Source organism: Colobus angolensis, unplaced genomic scaffold (genome assembly GCF_000951035.1).
Source record: "Colobus angolensis palliatus isolate OR3802 unplaced genomic scaffold, Cang.pa_1.0 Scaffold308, whole genome shotgun sequence".
Classification (NCBI taxonomy): Eukaryota; Metazoa; Chordata; class Mammalia; order Primates; family Cercopithecidae; genus Colobus; species Colobus angolensis.
In genome coordinates this window covers 142,402-159,260 of record NW_012116355.1, presented here as the reverse complement: position 1 = coordinate 159,260, position 16,859 = coordinate 142,402, and the positions used below count along the sequence as shown (strand labels likewise).

The 16,859-nt window shown below is 52.2% G+C and overlaps 2 protein-coding genes across 3 annotated transcripts; one reads left to right on the top strand and one right to left on the bottom strand.

Moving 5' to 3' along the window:
- On the top strand, window positions 1-4,339 carry TESK1 (testis-specific kinase 1). Of its 2 annotated transcripts, XM_011950462.1 has the most exons (10): window positions 7-126; window positions 272-393; window positions 533-581; window positions 1,137-1,283; window positions 1,631-1,713; window positions 1,886-1,976; window positions 2,232-2,315; window positions 2,464-2,553; window positions 2,699-2,813; window positions 3,168-4,339. In XM_011950462.1, the coding sequence occupies exons 2-10, from the start codon at window positions 299-301 to the stop codon at window positions 4,046-4,048; spliced, it is 1,635 nt and encodes a 544-aa protein (XP_011805852.1). In that variant the 5' UTR covers window positions 7-126; window positions 272-298; the 3' UTR covers window positions 4,049-4,339. The 2 variants fall into 2 exon arrangements, with proteins under 2 accessions (XP_011805853.1, XP_011805852.1); XM_011950463.1 differs by lacking the exon at window positions 1,631-1,713 and having other exon boundaries at window positions 1-126.
- CD72 (CD72 molecule) lies at window positions 4,259-13,823 on the bottom strand. Its single transcript, XM_011950465.1, has 10 exons — window positions 13,793-13,823; window positions 12,523-12,738; window positions 12,315-12,422; window positions 11,479-11,550; window positions 10,899-10,988; window positions 10,242-10,577; window positions 7,150-7,295; window positions 6,097-6,209; window positions 4,911-5,065; window positions 4,259-4,618 (listed from the first exon to the last, which is right to left on the bottom strand). Exons 2-9 carry the CDS (start codon window positions 12,602-12,604, stop codon window positions 4,933-4,935), a joined length of 1,080 nt encoding a protein of 359 aa, XP_011805855.1. The 5' UTR covers window positions 12,605-12,738; window positions 13,793-13,823; the 3' UTR covers window positions 4,259-4,618; window positions 4,911-4,932.
- Between the last annotated feature and the right edge of the window lie 3,036 nt (window positions 13,824-16,859).

Genomic DNA, 16,859 nt, shown 5'->3' with positions numbered 1-16,859 from the left:
GGCCCGGGCCGCGGCCGCCCCTCCTCCTACCGGGCTCTCCGCAGCGCCGTGTCTAGCCTGGCCCGTGTGGACGATTTTCACTGTGCGGAGAAGATCGGGGCCGGCTTCTTCTCTGAGGTCTACAAGGTAGGACCGGCCGAGAGGGCAGAGGGGCGGGACCGAGCCTTCAACCAGAGGCTGCAACTAGGGGGCCGGGAGTGAGGGGAAGAGGGTCCAGACTCGGGCGACCCTCCCGACCTGCCCGACCCTCGCCGGCCGCCCCTGCCCCCAGGTTCGGCACCGACAGTCAGGGCAAGTCATGGTGCTGAAGATGAACAAGCTCCCCAGTAACCGGGGCAACACACTACGAGAAGTGCAACTGATGAACCGGCTCAGGCACCCCAACATCCTAAGGTTAGCGGCCCCAGTCTCTGGGCAGCTTGCTGGGCGGGAGAGAAAGGGAAAGATCCAAAGATCCCACGGGAAAAGTGGAACTGAGGAGGAGCTGAGGCCCTTAACAGCCTACCTTGCTGTCTTCCCCCTTCTCTTGCAGGTTCATGGGGGTCTGTGTGCACCAGGGACAGCTGCACGCTCTTACAGAGGTGAGGATAGACCAGGAAGGAGGGATCCCCACCCCCCCTTCACCCCCAAGGATAAAGGCAGTCAACAGGCCTGGTGGATCTGCGGAGGACTAGTGAGAGGCAACAGGATCCTCCTCCCAGGGGAGGCTTCCCTGAACTTCCCTTTAGGCAAACCACATATAAAAGGCCTCAGCTGGTCTTATTCTCTGTATCCCCTAGAATAGTGCTGTCCAATAGAATTTTCTTCAGTGATGGAAATGTTCTCCATCTGTGCTGTCCTATACAGTAGCCACTAGCCACATGTGGTTAAATTTAAATTATGTTAATTGTTTAGATTTTTTTGTGTGGGTCAACTTGATTAAATTAAAAATTTTTTAAATTATTTAAATTGTTGCACATGGCTAATGGCTACTGAGTTGAACAGGGCAACCCTAGAACATGGATGGAGGGTCCTACAGCACAATCTTACCCCTCTGACCTCTGTGATCCTCCGGAGTGTCCCCTAGCTTATAAGTGGGGGACCTAGAATACAGACTGAAGTCTGACATCCATTCCCATTCTTCTCCTATGCACCAGTATATGAATGGGGGGACCTTGGAACAGCTGCTCAGCTCCCCAGAACCCCTATCCTGGCCTGTCAGGCTCCGCCTGGCCCTGGACATTGCCCGAGGCCTGCGGTACCTGCACTCCAAAGGTGTATTTCACCGGGACCTCACATCCAAGGTAGGCTAGTGGGGTGGTTAGAGGCATGAAAGAGGGTTTGAGACTATTAGGTTGTAACTGGCCTGTGGACGTTGGAATGTGGATAATAGATATATTAGGATGTTAGAGTGGCAGGGCATTGGAGAATATTGAGGGACCAGGGTGAGGGGAGTGCTTGGAGGGACTGAATAGCACCCTGTGTTTGGAGTCCTGGGTGATGTTGCAATATTGAAGTGCCTTGAAAAACTCGGAGAGCAGACAGGGTTGGGGTTATGCTAGAGTGACAGGGCTTTGGGTTATACATTGGGAGGCCAGAAAGCAGAAGGTGATGAGTGCTTGGGGATACTATGTGTGTGTGTGTATGTCAGAACTGTCTAGTCCGACGGGAAGATCAAGGCTTCACCGCTGTCGTGGGTGACTTCGGGCTGGCTGAAAAGATTCCTGTGTATAGGTGAGGTGAATGTTCCGCGTCCCCCCAAATCTCCCAGAGTGCCCCTATCTGATGTCCCCAGAGCCCCAGCGATGTTTCCCTTGGGGACAGGAGGGAGTTCACCTCATCCCCTTTTCCCTGGGGGAGATGCCTGAGTAGGATGTTTCTGACCACCCTGCCCCTGCCCCTGCAGGGAGGGGGCAAGAAAGGAGCCATTGGCTGTGGTGGGCTCCCCATACTGGATGGCTCCAGAGGTGTTACGGGGTGAGCTGTATGATGAGAAGGTGAGACATCAACCCTTCAGATCCCCAAGGCCTTCCGAGACCCTTGAGGTATTCTCATAAAGCCCCGTCCATCCCCAAAACAACCCTACCAGATCTTCAGGAGTCCCCAAGATCCCTTTGCCCCTCACAGGCACCCTTCCAACACATGAAAACTGTCAAGATCCCCCACCCTCAACCAAATTCAGCTATATTCTGTCAAAATTCTAAATTGAAAACTGTTAATTCTTCCACGACACTGTTATCTCTGATCCCCAGGCTGATGTCTTTGCCTTCGGAATTGTCCTCTGTGAGCTCATCGCCCGAGTACCTGCAGACCCTGACTACCTACCACGCACTGAGGTGAATGTCTCCAGGTTTGCAAATGAAGAACTCCAGACTAGCCGGCTCATAACCAAGGAGGACTTCCTAGAGGTTAAGGTTCTGACTGGGGAGCAGAAGGAGAACCCAAGAAAAGCTGACTTGGAGGTCCCTCCTTCTGTCCCCACAGGACTTTGGCCTGGATGTGCCTGCTTTCCGAACTCTGGTGGGGGATGACTGTCCACTGCCTTTCCTGCTTCTGGCCATCCACTGCTGCAGTGTAAGAGCCTCACAGTCCTTCCTGCCCCACCCTGCCCCCATCCATAAGCTGCCATGGCTGCCCTATGGGACCCAGGTGATGGGAGGAAACTCAGAGACCCTCTTTCGGAGCACTGAGTGAAGCCATTCCCGTCTCTACCCATCAGCTGGAACCCAGCACCCGTGCCCCCTTCACCGAAATTACCCAGCACCTGGAATGGATCCTGGAGCAGCTGCCTGAGCCAGCCCCACTCACCAGGACTCCCCTGACACACAATCAGGGTAAGTGAGCATGACCTTGACCCAGCTTAAGTCCTTTAGCCTTTCTCATCCTTAAAACTCAGAGATGACATGGAGGAGGCTAAATATATTTATTAGTTGAAGAGGCTGGCGGTCGAGCTGGGGTAGGGTGGGAGGACATCTCAAAGAAGACAGTTTCCTAATGCTAAAGCTTGAGGGAGGGGAGGGGAACAAGTAAAAGGGGCCTGGAGATGATGACATCGCCCCTTTCCAAAGCACCAGGTGGGACTCGCTTTTTCAAGCTCTAGTCCCACCAGCCTCCTGGAAAATAGTGAGGCCCTCAAGGAGCTGTGATCAAATGCTGAGGACAGTGATTCCAGACTTCTCTGTCTACAGGCTCTGTTCCAAGAGGGGGTCCCTCTGCCACGCTTCCTAGGCCAGACCCCCGGCTTTCCCGAAGCCGGTCAGACCTCTTCCTGCCCCCATCACCAGAATCACCCCCAAACTGGGGGGACAATCTGACTCGAGTCAACCCCTTCTCACTACGGGAAGACCTCAGGGGTGGCAAGATCAAGCTTTTGGACACACCCAGCAAGCCAGTCCTGTCTCTTGTGCCACCATCGCCACTCCCCTCCACTCAGCTGCCCTTGGTGACCACCCCGGAGACGCTGGTCCAGCCTGGAACACCTGCCCGCCGCTGCCGCTCACTACCTTCATCCCCTGAGCTCCCCCGCCGTATGGAGACAGCACTTCCAGGTCCTGGCCCTCCCCCCGTGGGCCCCTCGGCTGAAGAGAAGATGGAGTGCGAGGGCAGCAGCCCTGAGCCGGAACCTCCAGGACCAGCGCCCCAGCTGCCTCTGGCCGTGGCCACAGACAACTTCATCAGCACCTGTTCCTCGGCCTCCCAACCCTGGTCCCCTAGATCAGGACCTGTCCTCAATAACAATCCCCCAGCTGTGGTGGTGAACTCCCCACAAGGCTGGGCTGGGGAGCCCTGGAACCGGGCCCAGCATAGCCTGCCCCGGGCGGCAGCCCTGGAGCGGACAGAACCCTCGCCACCCCCTTCAGCTCCCCGGGAGCCTGATGAGGGGCTGCCCTGTCCTGGCTGCTGCCTCGGCCCCTTCAGCTTTGGCTTCCTGTCCATGTGCCCCCGCCCCACACCAGCTGTTGCCCGCTACCGCAACCTGAACTGTGAGGCGGGCAGTCTCCTCTGCCACCGAGGGCACCATGCCAAGCCACCCACACCCAGCCTGCAGCTGCCCGGGGCACGCTCTTAGCAGTGGAGCCTGTGGTCTCAGGCCTCCAACTTTGGCCTTCAGGACACCCTGTAAGAACAGAGCACACTTGCTGGACAGTGCCATTTCCAGATGGGCTGACTGGCTCTTCTCCCTGTGTAGGGGAGCCCCAGCATGGACTCGAGGGATAGAGCACTTCCAGTTCGATCCCCGGCTTGTGTTCCCATGGGGATCACTGAACCAGACACAGCATTGCTGACACATGAGACTAACACGTGCAATTATTTAAAAAGATTTCAATAAAACTGCCTGGCTGGCTCCGGGCCGCCCCTATCCACTCAACTCGTGCGCCCTCCTCCCCCACCCCATTCTACCATGGGAAGTTCTTGCAGGGAGGCCCAAGTCCCTTCTAGAGGTGGCTTCACCCTTTTCCTGAGAACAGTCCAGTTTCAGGAAGAGGGAGCAGGCAGCAGGCTGGCTGGAAGTGTCAGGTGTGGATCAGCTGGTGGCTGGACACTGTCCAGAATGAGGGAACACAGGGAGGACATGGTCTGAGGACCCGCAGGCCTCAGGTTAGGAAGGTGGGGCACAGTTTCTTGTTGGCATGAGTGTCTGGAAGAGTCAAGTATCGGTGAGCTCCATGGTTGACTTAACTGAACCCTCATCCCACTCGCCCCGTCTCCCGCTCAGTTCTCGACAGCCACATCAGCAGCCTCTCATAAGTTCTAGGCCTTACCTGTCCCTCTCCCTGCCCACCCCATCCTAACATAAGCAGACCAAGCAACTGGAGGCTGTGGAGGAACTTTCATCCCAGGTACAAGTTTTCCCTCGGGCCCCTGGGTCCCTGCTCTGAGTCCCTCTGCCCCTGGACTCCCCATGCCTTGGCCCCATCCCTCACTCTTACCAGTTCAGTGTAAAGGGCTGTCCTAATCTGGAAATCTGAAAGCTGGCATCTCACAGATGAAGGGAAGAGAACTTCTACATGCCTCTGTCTCCTTTGTCCAATACCATGACCAAACTTTTTGTAGCTTGGTACATTTTGAACTTTGAACATAAACCCTAAAACGTAATAAGGTAGAGCTGGGATATGCTCTGGACCCCTCCTATCCCACCCTCCCTTCTCTCCCCTTTCCCTGCATAAAACGTAAGTCCTAACTCGCTTTGCCTGCCTAAGGCCACGTCTGGGCATGGTTCAGGACAGATGTCTGGAGTTCAACTAAAACAGGCTTTAGAACCAGCAGAGGGAAAAATCATTCCAGGTCATAAAGATGGGAAGGCCAGGCCGGGCATGGTGGCTAATGCCTGTAATCCCAGCACTTGTGGGAGGCCGAGGCGGGCGGGTCACGAGGTCAGGAGATGGAGACCATCTTAGCTAACACGGTGAAACCCTATCTCTACTAAGTAAAGTACAAAAAATTAGCCGGGCGTGGGGAGGCTGAGGCAGGAGAATGGTGTGAACCCAGGAGGTGGAGCTTGCAGTGAGCTGAGATTGCACAACTGCACTCCAGCCTGGGCGACAGAGCGAGACTCCCGTCTCAAAAAAAAAAAAAAAGATGGGAAGGCCAATTAGGGAACATAAGGAGGCTGCCACCCTGTTTCAGGGTCCCTAGGGTTGATCCTCAATGGCACCCCACTGCTCCCTTGATCACAGTGAAGTGGAGCTTCGATGGTACCCCCACTGCTCCCTTGCTTACTTCACTGAGGCAGCTCTAGTGCCCCGAGTGGCTGCTACTGAGAAAGTACAACCTCAGTTTGGGTGGCCTTGTCAAAGGATGGAGAAATGCTGCTGTCATCAGCTGTGGAGCCTTAACTAAATCCTTAATATCTCCCCCTAAAAGCTAGCATAGGTCCCAACCTAGTAGATACTGAAACAAAAAAGCACATGCCAGGGACTTCTAGGTGGAAATAGAATGGAGAATAAGATTGCCTTAAGAAGTTGTTAATCAAATAGAGGAAACAGACAAATAGGCAATTACAGTGTTGATTTATGGGAGAGTTCTGAGGGAAGCAGGTGGGGAGGAAATCTGATTACCATGTCTTTATGGAGGGGATTATGGAGTTGAAAATACCCAAAGTCCTAACAAACTTACCTACTGTGTTCTGTATCATCAGTCAACTTCTCATCCTTGTTAGGGCTGAGGCCAATCCAGTATGAATTCCCTGAACCACCATTTGGCAACAGCCAATTTAAGAAGTAAGAATGCTGAGGGGAGATTCAGAGAGACCAGAGATATGTGGAGAGTGATGAGAAATACGGAAGAAAATGCATGCCCTAGGGAGGCCTCAGCTTCGGCAAGGGGGCTGTATATATGACAGCTCTTTGGTAACTGGTCCCTGAAGCCACCAAGTGCCACCCTGCAGATGCAGGCTCAGTGCTCAATTTGCCTTCCAGCTGAGTAAGAATCTCTGCCAGCCTTTGGAGGGGAGTCATTGTGTGTGCTGTTCTGGCCCCAAGGACCTAATCCCTACAATCCAGCCCACCAGGTGTGGGACCTCTCTGCCTGAGAGGTCACAAGAGTCAAGGAACCTGTCAAGCAGCCCAGGGAGATGACCAGCAAGCTGAGATGAGATACAGATTAAAGTAGAGGCCGGGTGCGGTGGCTCACACCTGTAATCTCAGCACTTTGGGAGGCTGAGGCAGGTGAATCACCTGAGGTCAGGAATTAGAGACCAGCCTGACCAATATGGTGAAACCCCGTCTCTATTAAAAATACAAAAATTAGCTGGGCGTGGTGGTGTGTGACTGTAGTCCCAGCTACTCGGGAAACTGAGACAGGAGAATTGCTTGAACCCAGGAGGCAGAGGTTGCAGTGAGCTAAGATTACACAATTGCACTCCAGCCTGGGTGACAGAGTGAGACTCTGTCTCAAAAAAAAAAAAAAAAAATGTAGATATGGTTCCTAAGTTTCCACTCTCATGCCAACTCTAATCAGTTAGTTAGTAGGGGCTGCCTGGACCACTGTGCTGAGAAGATGCAGAGGTTGTTTCCAAGCTCAGAGGTCAAGAGTACTGTGATTCTCAGTTTCTTCCATGGAAAAGGAATGGCCACCCCAGCCACGTATGCACTGCCATTCCTGACTTGATGACATATGTCACTTTACCGAATAGTACCCAGTACAGTCTGTGAGTAAGGATATGCTTACTGATTGTTGATAAACTTCACTGACTGTGGCCAGCTTGGAAGACAGAGTTTCACAATGTTTTTGGCTCTCCTGCCAAGTTTTCGAAGTAAATGAGATGTAAAAGCAGCTTTTCTGATGCACTGTCCATCCCGTCGGACAGCAGGTGTCTAAAAAGCAGAAAGAGTGTGATAGCAGCAGCAGTTGGGATGAAAGTAACTACTCAGCAATCTTTTGCTAACAATATTCTCCTAGGGCTAATCTCAGCACTTTCATGGACTTCTATGATATTTGCAATCTTTCTTTCTTTTGCATCCCCTGGAGACACCATACCTGTCCTTACTTAGTAAAAAGACTTTAACATTCAACAACATTACTTCTTAGCAATCTAGGAGGTTTGTCTTAATAGGGCTAATTTTATTACCCCAATTTCTGAACAATTGCAGTCCACCCTGACACTTTACCTAACATCTCTTGGGCCCATCTCCTCCACTCCCTAAAGCACCCTCCACTGCACATCCAAGACTCCCACTCCTCCAGCACTGGCCCCCTCCTTCCCTCTCCAACTTCCTACAAGCAGAAAATGTTGGGTCCTGTTTTGCAGAAACTGAGCTCTCACTATTTCCCTCAAAATTTCTCTTCCCTGTTCTTCTTTTCCTGACTATCCATAAGAAATAAATATCCCTCTTTCTTCAACATCCTACATCCCAATCTGCACTTCTGATCCCCAGACCACCTCTCTCCATTGCTTTGTTCCATCAGTCCTACCTTCATCATTCAAAAATCATTCGCTCCCCACTAGCTCCCTCTCTTCTCTCTACATGATCTCATGTCCCCACTCTGCTACTCCCTTGAGTTACTGTCCTATGGCAACTTAAAGGAATAAGAAGAAATCCCTGCTGGGCACAACGGCTCACATCTGTAATCCCAGCACTTTGGGAGGCCAAGGCGGGGTGGATCACCTGAGGTCAGGAGTTCAAGAGCAGCCTGGTCAACATGGTGAAACCCCACCTCTACTAAAAATACCAAAAAATACCCAGGCACTGTGGTGCACACTTATAATCCCAGCTACTCGGGAGGCTGAGGCAAAAGGATCGCTTGAACCCAGGAGGCAGAGATTGCAGTGAGCCAAGATCACACCACTGCACTCCAGCCTGGGAGTGCACTTCAGTCTCACAGAGTGAGACTCCACCTCAAAAAAAAAAGAACAGAACAGAAAAGAAAAGAAATCCGTATGGCCAAATGGAAGAAGGTGAGGGGATAAGTAGAACACTGAAAGGTAGGCAGGGGTGTTGGAAGCCATGTTAAGGATTTTTTATTTTTATATTATGAGAAAGAGAGAAAGAGAAAGTCAGTGTAGGATTTTACACAGAGGAATTTTGTTCACTAGCTATATCCCAAGTGCCTGGGCACAGTGCTAGAACATATTATATGTTATGTATTATTATGTATTCCATAACTGTTTATGTAATCAATTAACTGGAATGCTCTAGATTGGGATGACATGATCAGATTTTTGTTTGTAAAGAATTACCCTGGCTCCAATATGAAGAATGGACTGCAGGGAGAGGAGTGAGTAGGAAAAACATTTAGAAAGTTGTTGCAGCTATCCTTGCAAAAGATGAGGATGGGCAAAAATCCAAATGGATTTATAGACTGGGTGATGGAAAGTGGAGGGAATTCCTCTCAGAGTGGAAGATGAGGGCATCTGCTGAAAGTGAGGGAGAAGGAGTTATTATGGAGAGCAAGCTGACCACTGCAGAGGTTGCCAGGCAGTGCTGAGAGACTAGCGTCTCAGTGGCACTGAGCAAAGTGATTCCACAATTTGTCACACCTTGGTGCTGACTGTGGGCAGTTGGTTTCATCCAGAGTTGAAATTTTGCCCATCAGGTGCACTAGAAGGATAACGGAACAAAGAAGTGAGTGAGCCACGTGTGGTGGCTCACGACTGTAATCTCAGCACTTTGGGAGGCTGAGACAGGAGGATCGCTTGAGCCCAGGAGTTTGATACCAGCCAGGGAAACATAGTGAGACCTTGTCTCTATTTAAACAAACAAACAAAAAAGTGAGTAGTAAAAGTGATGGGCTCCAAACCCATGAGAGGTAGGGAGAGAAGTGTGGACAGGAGACAGCTGATGGGAAGGGAGAAAAGGGGGAGTCAGCAGATTGGAGGCCTCAATGAGATCAAAAAAGTTTGGGGAAAACCTGGAGGAGTGGTGGGCAGCTGTGATCAGAGTGGAAGTCTGAAACCATCCTTTTGCCAGAAGAGCAGTTTGGAATGTAGAGGTCTAAGGTGCTGCTAAGAGAATGGGCAGCTCTGGCATGGAACTGATGGTCACAAAGGTTCAGGTTAAGGAAATGAGGGCAAGGGGTATCTGCACATAATCTTGCTGTCTTATGCCTGGGGAGATCAACCAGATGACCCCCAAGCTAGACAGAGCTAAACCTGATCATAGCCCAAAAACACCCCAGGCCCCTTGGGCCTGGGACCTTGCCTAGACCCTCAGCCTGTTTTGACACAGCCTTGCCTCTTTTATGTGTCCCTCTCCCCATCTCCACCTACTGGCTGGGGTCCTGCTTTCAAAATGAATGGACATCCCATCCTAGTTCCCTACACCACAACTCCAGGCTCCACCTCGCTGTGAGTGCTGACAGCCTCACTGCCTTGCCCCACCACCAGGTTGCACTCCATGTCCGTCAGTTAGTCTTATCCTTTGGGGAGATCTCAGCTATAATTAAAATTAATGAAAATTGAGGACCCTGTCTTTAGAAAGATGTGCAAACCGCCAAGTTCATATCCAAATTTGGGGGCGTTCCAGATCTTTGTCACTGATATCAACAGGAAGAAACCTTGGACAGTGTGATTTGGACTGCTGGCTGCCATCCTCCTCTACCCCACAGGATGAGCCTTGGAGCTCGGTGGGTCCCCCTAAATCCAGAATGCAGCTTGGTCCTTCTCTCTGTTGGCCAAGGCTGAACAGCTCATGTCAGCCACCACTCTGGTTCACTGCCCCTTTCCTGAACACCTCACAGGCCCCTGGGTGATAGACCCCTTCCACTAGTATCTCCTTGCTCCAATCCATTCCTCCCTTCTCTCCTCTCCCCAGAGCGGACACCTGATGAGCGGCATGTGAAGAAGGGCTTCAGTCTGTTCTCCATGTTGCTCAGCTTCTGCTCCAAGGCCCTCCTCTGTTGCTCCTCACTTTGCAAGGTCTCCTTCGTCTTCTCGCTGTCTGTCTGGCAGGCCTGTAGCTGCCCTTCGGCCGCCTGATGAGCGCTCTGTTCCACCTGTAGTGCTTCCTGACTCTGCGCCAGCTCTCTCCTGGACCCCTGCAGATCCTCTGCGCTCTGTCCCAGCTGCCTTATCTTGAGGTGGAGCTGCTGCCTCAGGCTGCTGTTAGTGGCTTCCAGAACCCTGTTCATCTGCTGGAGCTGCTGAGACACCTGCAGATCTGTTTGGCCACAGAGATTTGGTGGATGTCTTCTCCAGCCCTGCCCTAGTGCCCTGAGACTGCAGCATCAGCCCTTTTACTGCTTCTTGCAACTTTTTGCATCACAGGCTGAAATACAAGATTTGACTGCCTAAAGTGTAAGGAGGTACTGGATTAGGTGAGGACAATTCAGGAAGACAACAGCCCTGGCTGGAAACCAAACCCAAAGCTAAGGATGTGGTGGTACTGACTATGAGCCCTGCTGAGGAAGGTCAGCTTTGGGGGGAAAGTCGGGACGAAAGTCGTTCGGTGTAAGTGGGAAGTGGGGACAGCCTTACTCACAGCGCACTCCCAGGCAGATGACGGCTACTCCTAACAGCAGGCAGGTGAGGAGCAGGCCGAGCAGGAAGTATCGCAGGCAGGCTGTGCGGCCTTAGGGGGACAGTGGGATGGATGCGGGCAGTCAGCCCCCGGAAAGAATGTAGAGACGAGGGGACAGGTCCGTGGGGGAGACCCCTGGGGAAGGCATCCCTAAGAGGAGGGCGGTGCAGAGCTGAGGGGGCAACCATGGTGGTTTCTGTTGGGTAGCGGGGTGTTTGGCAGGTAGGGGAGAGGGTGCTCCAGAATCAGAGCTGGTAAGGACTCAGGGGCATAACCTGGGAGAAGGGGAAGGAAATATCAGACCGAGAGAGGGAGAGAAGAGGAGGGCAGGAAGGCGAACTGGGACCATCCGCAGGGGGGCGGTGCACGTCGGGTTCAGACGCACCCGATGTAGGAGAATGGGGCAGGGCAGCTGGGGCGGTCGGAAGGGCTGCGCCCGGACTCATCCTGGGAAGAGCTGCACCCCGCGGGGCCCAGCGCCATCCGCAGCCGGGACAGGCGCGAGCACGTGCCCCCGCGGCCGCACCGCACACTCACTCACAGGGGAGAGTCCGCCCGACAGCTAGTGATGTCACGGCGCTCCAGGACGCAGTTGGCTGCTCCGACTTGACCGCTGTCGAGGGGAGCATCCAGTTTGAGACGGGAAGCCCCGAGTATTGCCCCTTCTCCTCCTGTGCACCAGCTTCACCCTCACCACTGGGAAACTCCAGTCTGCCCCACGTTGCCCGCTAGAGTTGCTCTGGGACACCCTGTCACTCTACTGAGTTCCTCCTCTGCCAGGGACTCTCTCGGTTCCCTCCTGGGTCTCACCGTATCTTTTCCCGGGGACCCCCTCATCTCTCCTAGTTCTCCCTTTATCGCTTCCTCAGGGGCCCCTTATCTGTCGGCCCCAAACCCTCTCCCACTTTGCTCTCATCCAACTCCCATCCCCCCTTTTCCCTCCCATGGCTCCCCATTTCCCATTAGAACTCATCCCCCACAGGGCTGCCCTATCCCTTCGCAGCCCTTATCTCCCTCAATGGGGTCTCCACCTTGCAGGAGGAATCTTTCTTCCTCCCCTGGCTCCCATTTATCCTGTTCCTATTCTTCCGTTTCCTAAGAACTGCCCTCCTCCTTTCTCCAGGGTATTGTGCTCTCAAGAATATTGTGGGCCATGGCGTGGGGGTGCATGCCTGCAATCCCAACACTTTGGGAGGCCAAGGCAGGAGGATCACTTGAGCCCAGGAGGTCGAGGCTGCAATGAGCCATGATCACGCCACTGCACTCCAGCCTGAGTGACAGAGCAAGACCCTATCTCAACAACAACAAAAACATTGTGGACTCCCCGGCTCAAGACACAGCCCTCCAACAAACACACATCCCCCAGGCTCTCCAAACCTGCTTTGTCGCCTAATCCAGAAGAAGCCAAGCTTGAGGGTCCCCCTGGGACTGGGGGCACTTGAACATTCTCATAGGTGAGTTCCCCATCGTCATCAGCCCCTGGGTCTGGAGAGAAGAGAAGAGGGACCAAGGTGGGAGTCGGAAATAGGATCTGTGGGGTGGGGAGTGGGGATGCAGAATCAAGGGGAGGCCTCATCCCCCTTACCCTGTCCTAACCGGCTGGAGATGCTCTTCTTCAGGGGAGCCTTCACAAACCTCAGATCTGCATAGGTGATGGCCTCAGCCATGGTCCCGAGCAGCTCTGCCCCAACTCGTCTTCCCTGTCATCCACCGTCCTCCCTTGCTCCTCTTTTCTCTGTCCCTTTACAATTAGGCTCTGTGTTCCCTCTGTGACTGCACGGTTTATCACCTGGCCCTGTGACTTCCAGTCACAAAAGAGGAAGGTGTTAGCAAGTCTCAAACAGATGGGCTCAATGAAGCAGAAGGCATCCCTGGGCCAGGGCCAGAGGGGCCACGGAGGGGACGCTGAGGTCCAGAGCACAGGGGTAGGGGCTGGGCCTGTCCCCATGTCCTCCCTGTGCTTCCTCTCCACGCATCTTAGACCCATGTGGGCCATACTGGACCCCAAACTCGGTCCTCCTGATTATCTGCCCTGATCTGCCCCGCCCTCCTCCTGGCTGCCTTGTCCACTGGGGCTTATGATGTGTAGCTTATGATCTCCCCAGCTCCAGGGTGAGGCTCCATTCTCCCCATGAGACTGGGGGTTCCTGGTTTGCATCCCTCGCTCCTCATCATCCTGGGGTTTCCAGTAACTGTGGGTTCAGGAACAGGTCCAGGCCAGGGGTGAACATGAGGAACAGCCATGGCTGCAGCACCTCTGGAAAGGCATGCGGCAGCACTGCCCCCCATGCATCCTCATGGGGAGCCAGGGAGCAGGTGAGCATGGGAGTTGCAGAGGGCTTAAGAAGGACTGCAGCTTCCTAGGCAGAGGCAAGGCAGGAGCAGAGCCAGAGGCCGAGCACAGATTCTGGACCAGCAGAGGTTTTGACATTTTCTTGGTTTGGTTTTGGTTTTTCTCTTATTTTCACAGCAAAGTTCTTCCTTTAAAAAGTCCCAAAGCTGTCCCTTCACACCCAGCCCCAAGGAAAAAGGGGGCATTTGTGGTCGAAGACCCAGGGACTGCCAGGCCTTCATAGGTGTTGGGGGCCTGGCTGATGGAAGAGACAGGGAACCAGTTGGGGGAGAAGGGGGCAGCTGAGCAGGGGTGCCCAAAGGCGCTCCCTAATGTTCTTTTACCAGGATGTGACCCCTAATAGGAACCCCAAAATGGCCTACATCCGGGATAGGAAGGAGCTGGAACAAGATGTAGTGTGGGGGTGGGAAGAACCAGCCCCTAGCAAAGTGACATCCGCCCTGCAGAACCTCCCTCTCCTACAGCTGTGGGGAGGAAAAAGGAAGGGGAAAAAGGTCCTCACTGCATGCCAACAGCTTGGATGATTGGTGGTGTGTGGCAGGACACACACCTAGAGCTCTGCCAATAGCTCTGCCCAGCCAATCCTAGAGGAAGTGGCCACTGAGGCAAAGCTGTCACTTCAAAAATGTACCTGTAGAGAGGCACATGTGTGCATGTGCGTGCATGGACACGCATGTTCCCAGGACTTTGCAGTCTGTTAGGGCATCTGTGAGGTGAGCAGCTATGTCAGAGCCTGCCTGGAGGAGGAAGCCTTCTGTGGGCTGAAGGCTGCCTGCGATCACTGTTATTTTCCATGGCAGGGAGTGATGGGTCATTTTCAGAAAAGTCTTCAAAGGTCATCACAAGAGATCCTACAAGTATTTCCTTTTTGAGGCTCACTGTTTCCTAAGGTGCCTCTGCAGCTGTTAACGGTCCTTGCTTGATTAAATTTTCCAACAACCCAGACCTTCCCCCAGATACAGAGAGTGGTGTGTGGTGGTGACTCCCTGGGGGCCTCAGAGGCCCTGAGAGTGAGTGGGAGGGTGTAGAGCAGCTGGTGGCAGGGGTGGGTGGGGTGGGAAGAGTCAAATACTTGAACCTGTGGTGTACAGAGGGTGGGGGTGGGCAGTGTGTGAGTAAATCAATTGCAGGAAAATTTACAGGAGTTCCACAAACTGTAGAATGTCCCAGTTTTCAGATCCAATACACGGGTGAACATGATGTAGATGCCAGGTAAAATGCCAAAATCAAGCTTCTAGTCTGCACTCAAAAAGGAATCCATGGCGAACATAGTGAAACCCTGTCTCTACTAAAAATACAAAAAAAATTAGCCAGGTGTGGTGGCTGAAACCTGTAGTCCCAGCTAGTGAGGAGGCTGAGGCAGGAGAATCACTTGAACCCAGGAGGTGGAGGTTGCAGTGAGCCAAGATCGCACCATTGCACTCTAGCCTGGGCAACAAGAGAAAAGCTCCATCTCAAAAAAAAAAAAAAAGGATACATGGGCTTGCTGCCTAACTTGACTGTGGAGAGGCTTAATAAGGGGATCTCCTGGCCAGGCGTGGTGGCTCACACCTGTAATCCCAGCACTTTGGGAGGCTGAGGTGGGCAGATCACCTGAGGTCAGGAATTTGAGACCAGCCTGGCAAACATGGTGAAATCCCGTCTATACTAAAAATACAAAAATTAGCTAGGAATGGTGGCATGTGCCTGAAATTCCAGCTACTAGGGAGGCTGAGGCAGGAGAATTGCTTGAACCCGGGAGGCAGAGGCTGCAGTGAGCCGAGATTGTGCCCAGCCTGGGCTACAAAGTGGGAGTCCGTCTCCAAAAAAAAAAAAAAAGAAGGGGATCCCCAGATGGAACTGCGCACCCCATTGTCTTGAATGTCTTAACTAGGCTTGTTCTATATTTTTCTCCTCTTTAGCTCTTTTGGTGATGGTTACATATCTTTTCATCATAGGCCACATTCGCTTCTATCTTAGACCAGCTTGTAGCCTTCCTTTGTGAACACAGTAAGAGAGTGGGATCCTTCCCTTCCCCATGTGTATCACATATTACCTTTAGAGACTGGACATCAGAAAAGATACCTGTAACTTCAAGCTGTGCCTCTACTGCCCAAATATCAGGGAACTTTTAAGAGCTGAGGGGTCAGTGCTGTACATTTCAGCTTTTCCAGAACCATAATATCATCATCTGAGAGCCTGGAGGGCAGACAACAACACCCATGTTTTGCCCTCTCTTGGCCTCCCCACTACTCATTACAGGGAATGGGTGTTTACAGTTGACAAGAGGAGGGGGCCCAACCATGAGGGCATCAGATAGAATTTGCCATGTGGAAGGGAGCTCACCTGACCAACTTTGTGTCATTGATACAGTCTATGTCAGGACATCAGGAGCATCTCCTAAGACTCTGAAAGTCAGGCTATATCTGTCTTCATTACTTTAACCCACCGGCCTCCAGGAAGCCCTAGTTTACTGACAGGGTGTGGTAGCCAGAATAATGGCCTCCCAAAAATGTTCACACCCGAATCCCCAGAACCTATGACATATGTCACTTTACCTGACAAAATGTCGATGTGACTATGTTAATTAAGGCCCTTTAGATGGAGAGATTATTCTGTTTTATCTTGGTAGGCACACTCTGATCACATGAGTTCTTGAAAGGGAGAACCTTTCCCATCATGGGAAGAAAGAGATTCAGTGAGGGAAGGAGGGCCAGAGAGATGCCACAGGAGAAACACTCAACCCATAGGTCCTGATTTTGAAGATGGAGGAAAAGGACCATGAGCCAAGGAATGCAGGCAGCCTCTGAGAGCTGGAAAAGGCAAGGAAGCAGATTTTCCCCTTCAGCATCCACAAAGGAACCAACCCTGCAGACACCTTGACTTTAGCCCTGTGAGACCTGTGTGGACCTGATCTCCACAACTGTAAGATAATAAATTTGTATTGTTTGAGCCACCAGGTATGTAATTTATTAGAGCAGCAACAGTTTCCTGAACTGTGGAGGAAGCATGATGTAATAGAAAGAACAGGGAGACTCTGGTTAAAGAGACCAGCCTTGACACAGTATATGACTTTGGGCAAGTCACAATTTTCCATCTGTAAAATACAAGATAGTCTGACCTCAATCAAGAGTATGATTGCTGGAGACACACTAGGTGTGGACTTCACAAAGGCCTCTTTAAAAGTCTGTCACAAAGGCTTCAGAGTCAGGAGGGAGAAAAATGGGCCACCTGATTGCACCATGAGGGAGACTTGGATTTCTTTGATCACTGAAGCCAAAGAGTACAGATAGGTCTTCGGTGACTTGCCCTAGGCCTCTCCTTGGTCCTGCCTCAAATGGTGACACAGAAAGCACATTCTCTGTGCTAATGGCACAGAGCTGAAAAGAAAAGCAAATACATCAAAAGGCCAACTCAAGATTCGAGCCTTGCAACAAGGCAAAATGATGGCTCCAAACCACAGAATGAAATGTCATAAAAATAATAACAGCAGGCTGGGTGCGGTGGGTCACACCTGTTATCCCTTAGGAGGCCAAGGCATGCAGATCATGAGGTCAGGAGTTCGAGACCAGTCTGGCCAATATGGTGAA

Excerpts from the sequence above, each read along its gene's own strand:
- CD72 (XM_011950465.1), bottom strand. The coding sequence starts at position 12,604 with ATGGCTGAGGCCATCACCTATGCAGATCTGAGGTTTGTGAAGGCTCCC. Across the intron at positions 12,423-12,522 it reads CTCCAGCCGGTTAGGACAGG|ACCCAGGGGCTGATGACGAT; the intron begins GTAAGGGGGATG and ends TCTTCTCTCCAG. Across the intron at positions 5,066-6,096 it reads GATGATACAGAACACAGTAG|GGTTTATGTTCAAAGTTCAA; the intron begins GTAAGTTTGTTA and ends ATTACGTTTTAG.
- TESK1 (XM_011950462.1), top strand. The coding sequence starts at position 299 with ATGGTGCTGAAGATGAACAAGCTCCCCAGTAACCGGGGCAACACACTA. Across the intron at positions 1,284-1,630 it reads ACCGGGACCTCACATCCAAG|AACTGTCTAGTCCGACGGGA; the intron begins GTAGGCTAGTGG and ends TGTGTATGTCAG. Across the intron at positions 2,316-2,463 it reads ACTACCTACCACGCACTGAG|GACTTTGGCCTGGATGTGCC; the intron begins GTGAATGTCTCC and ends CTGTCCCCACAG.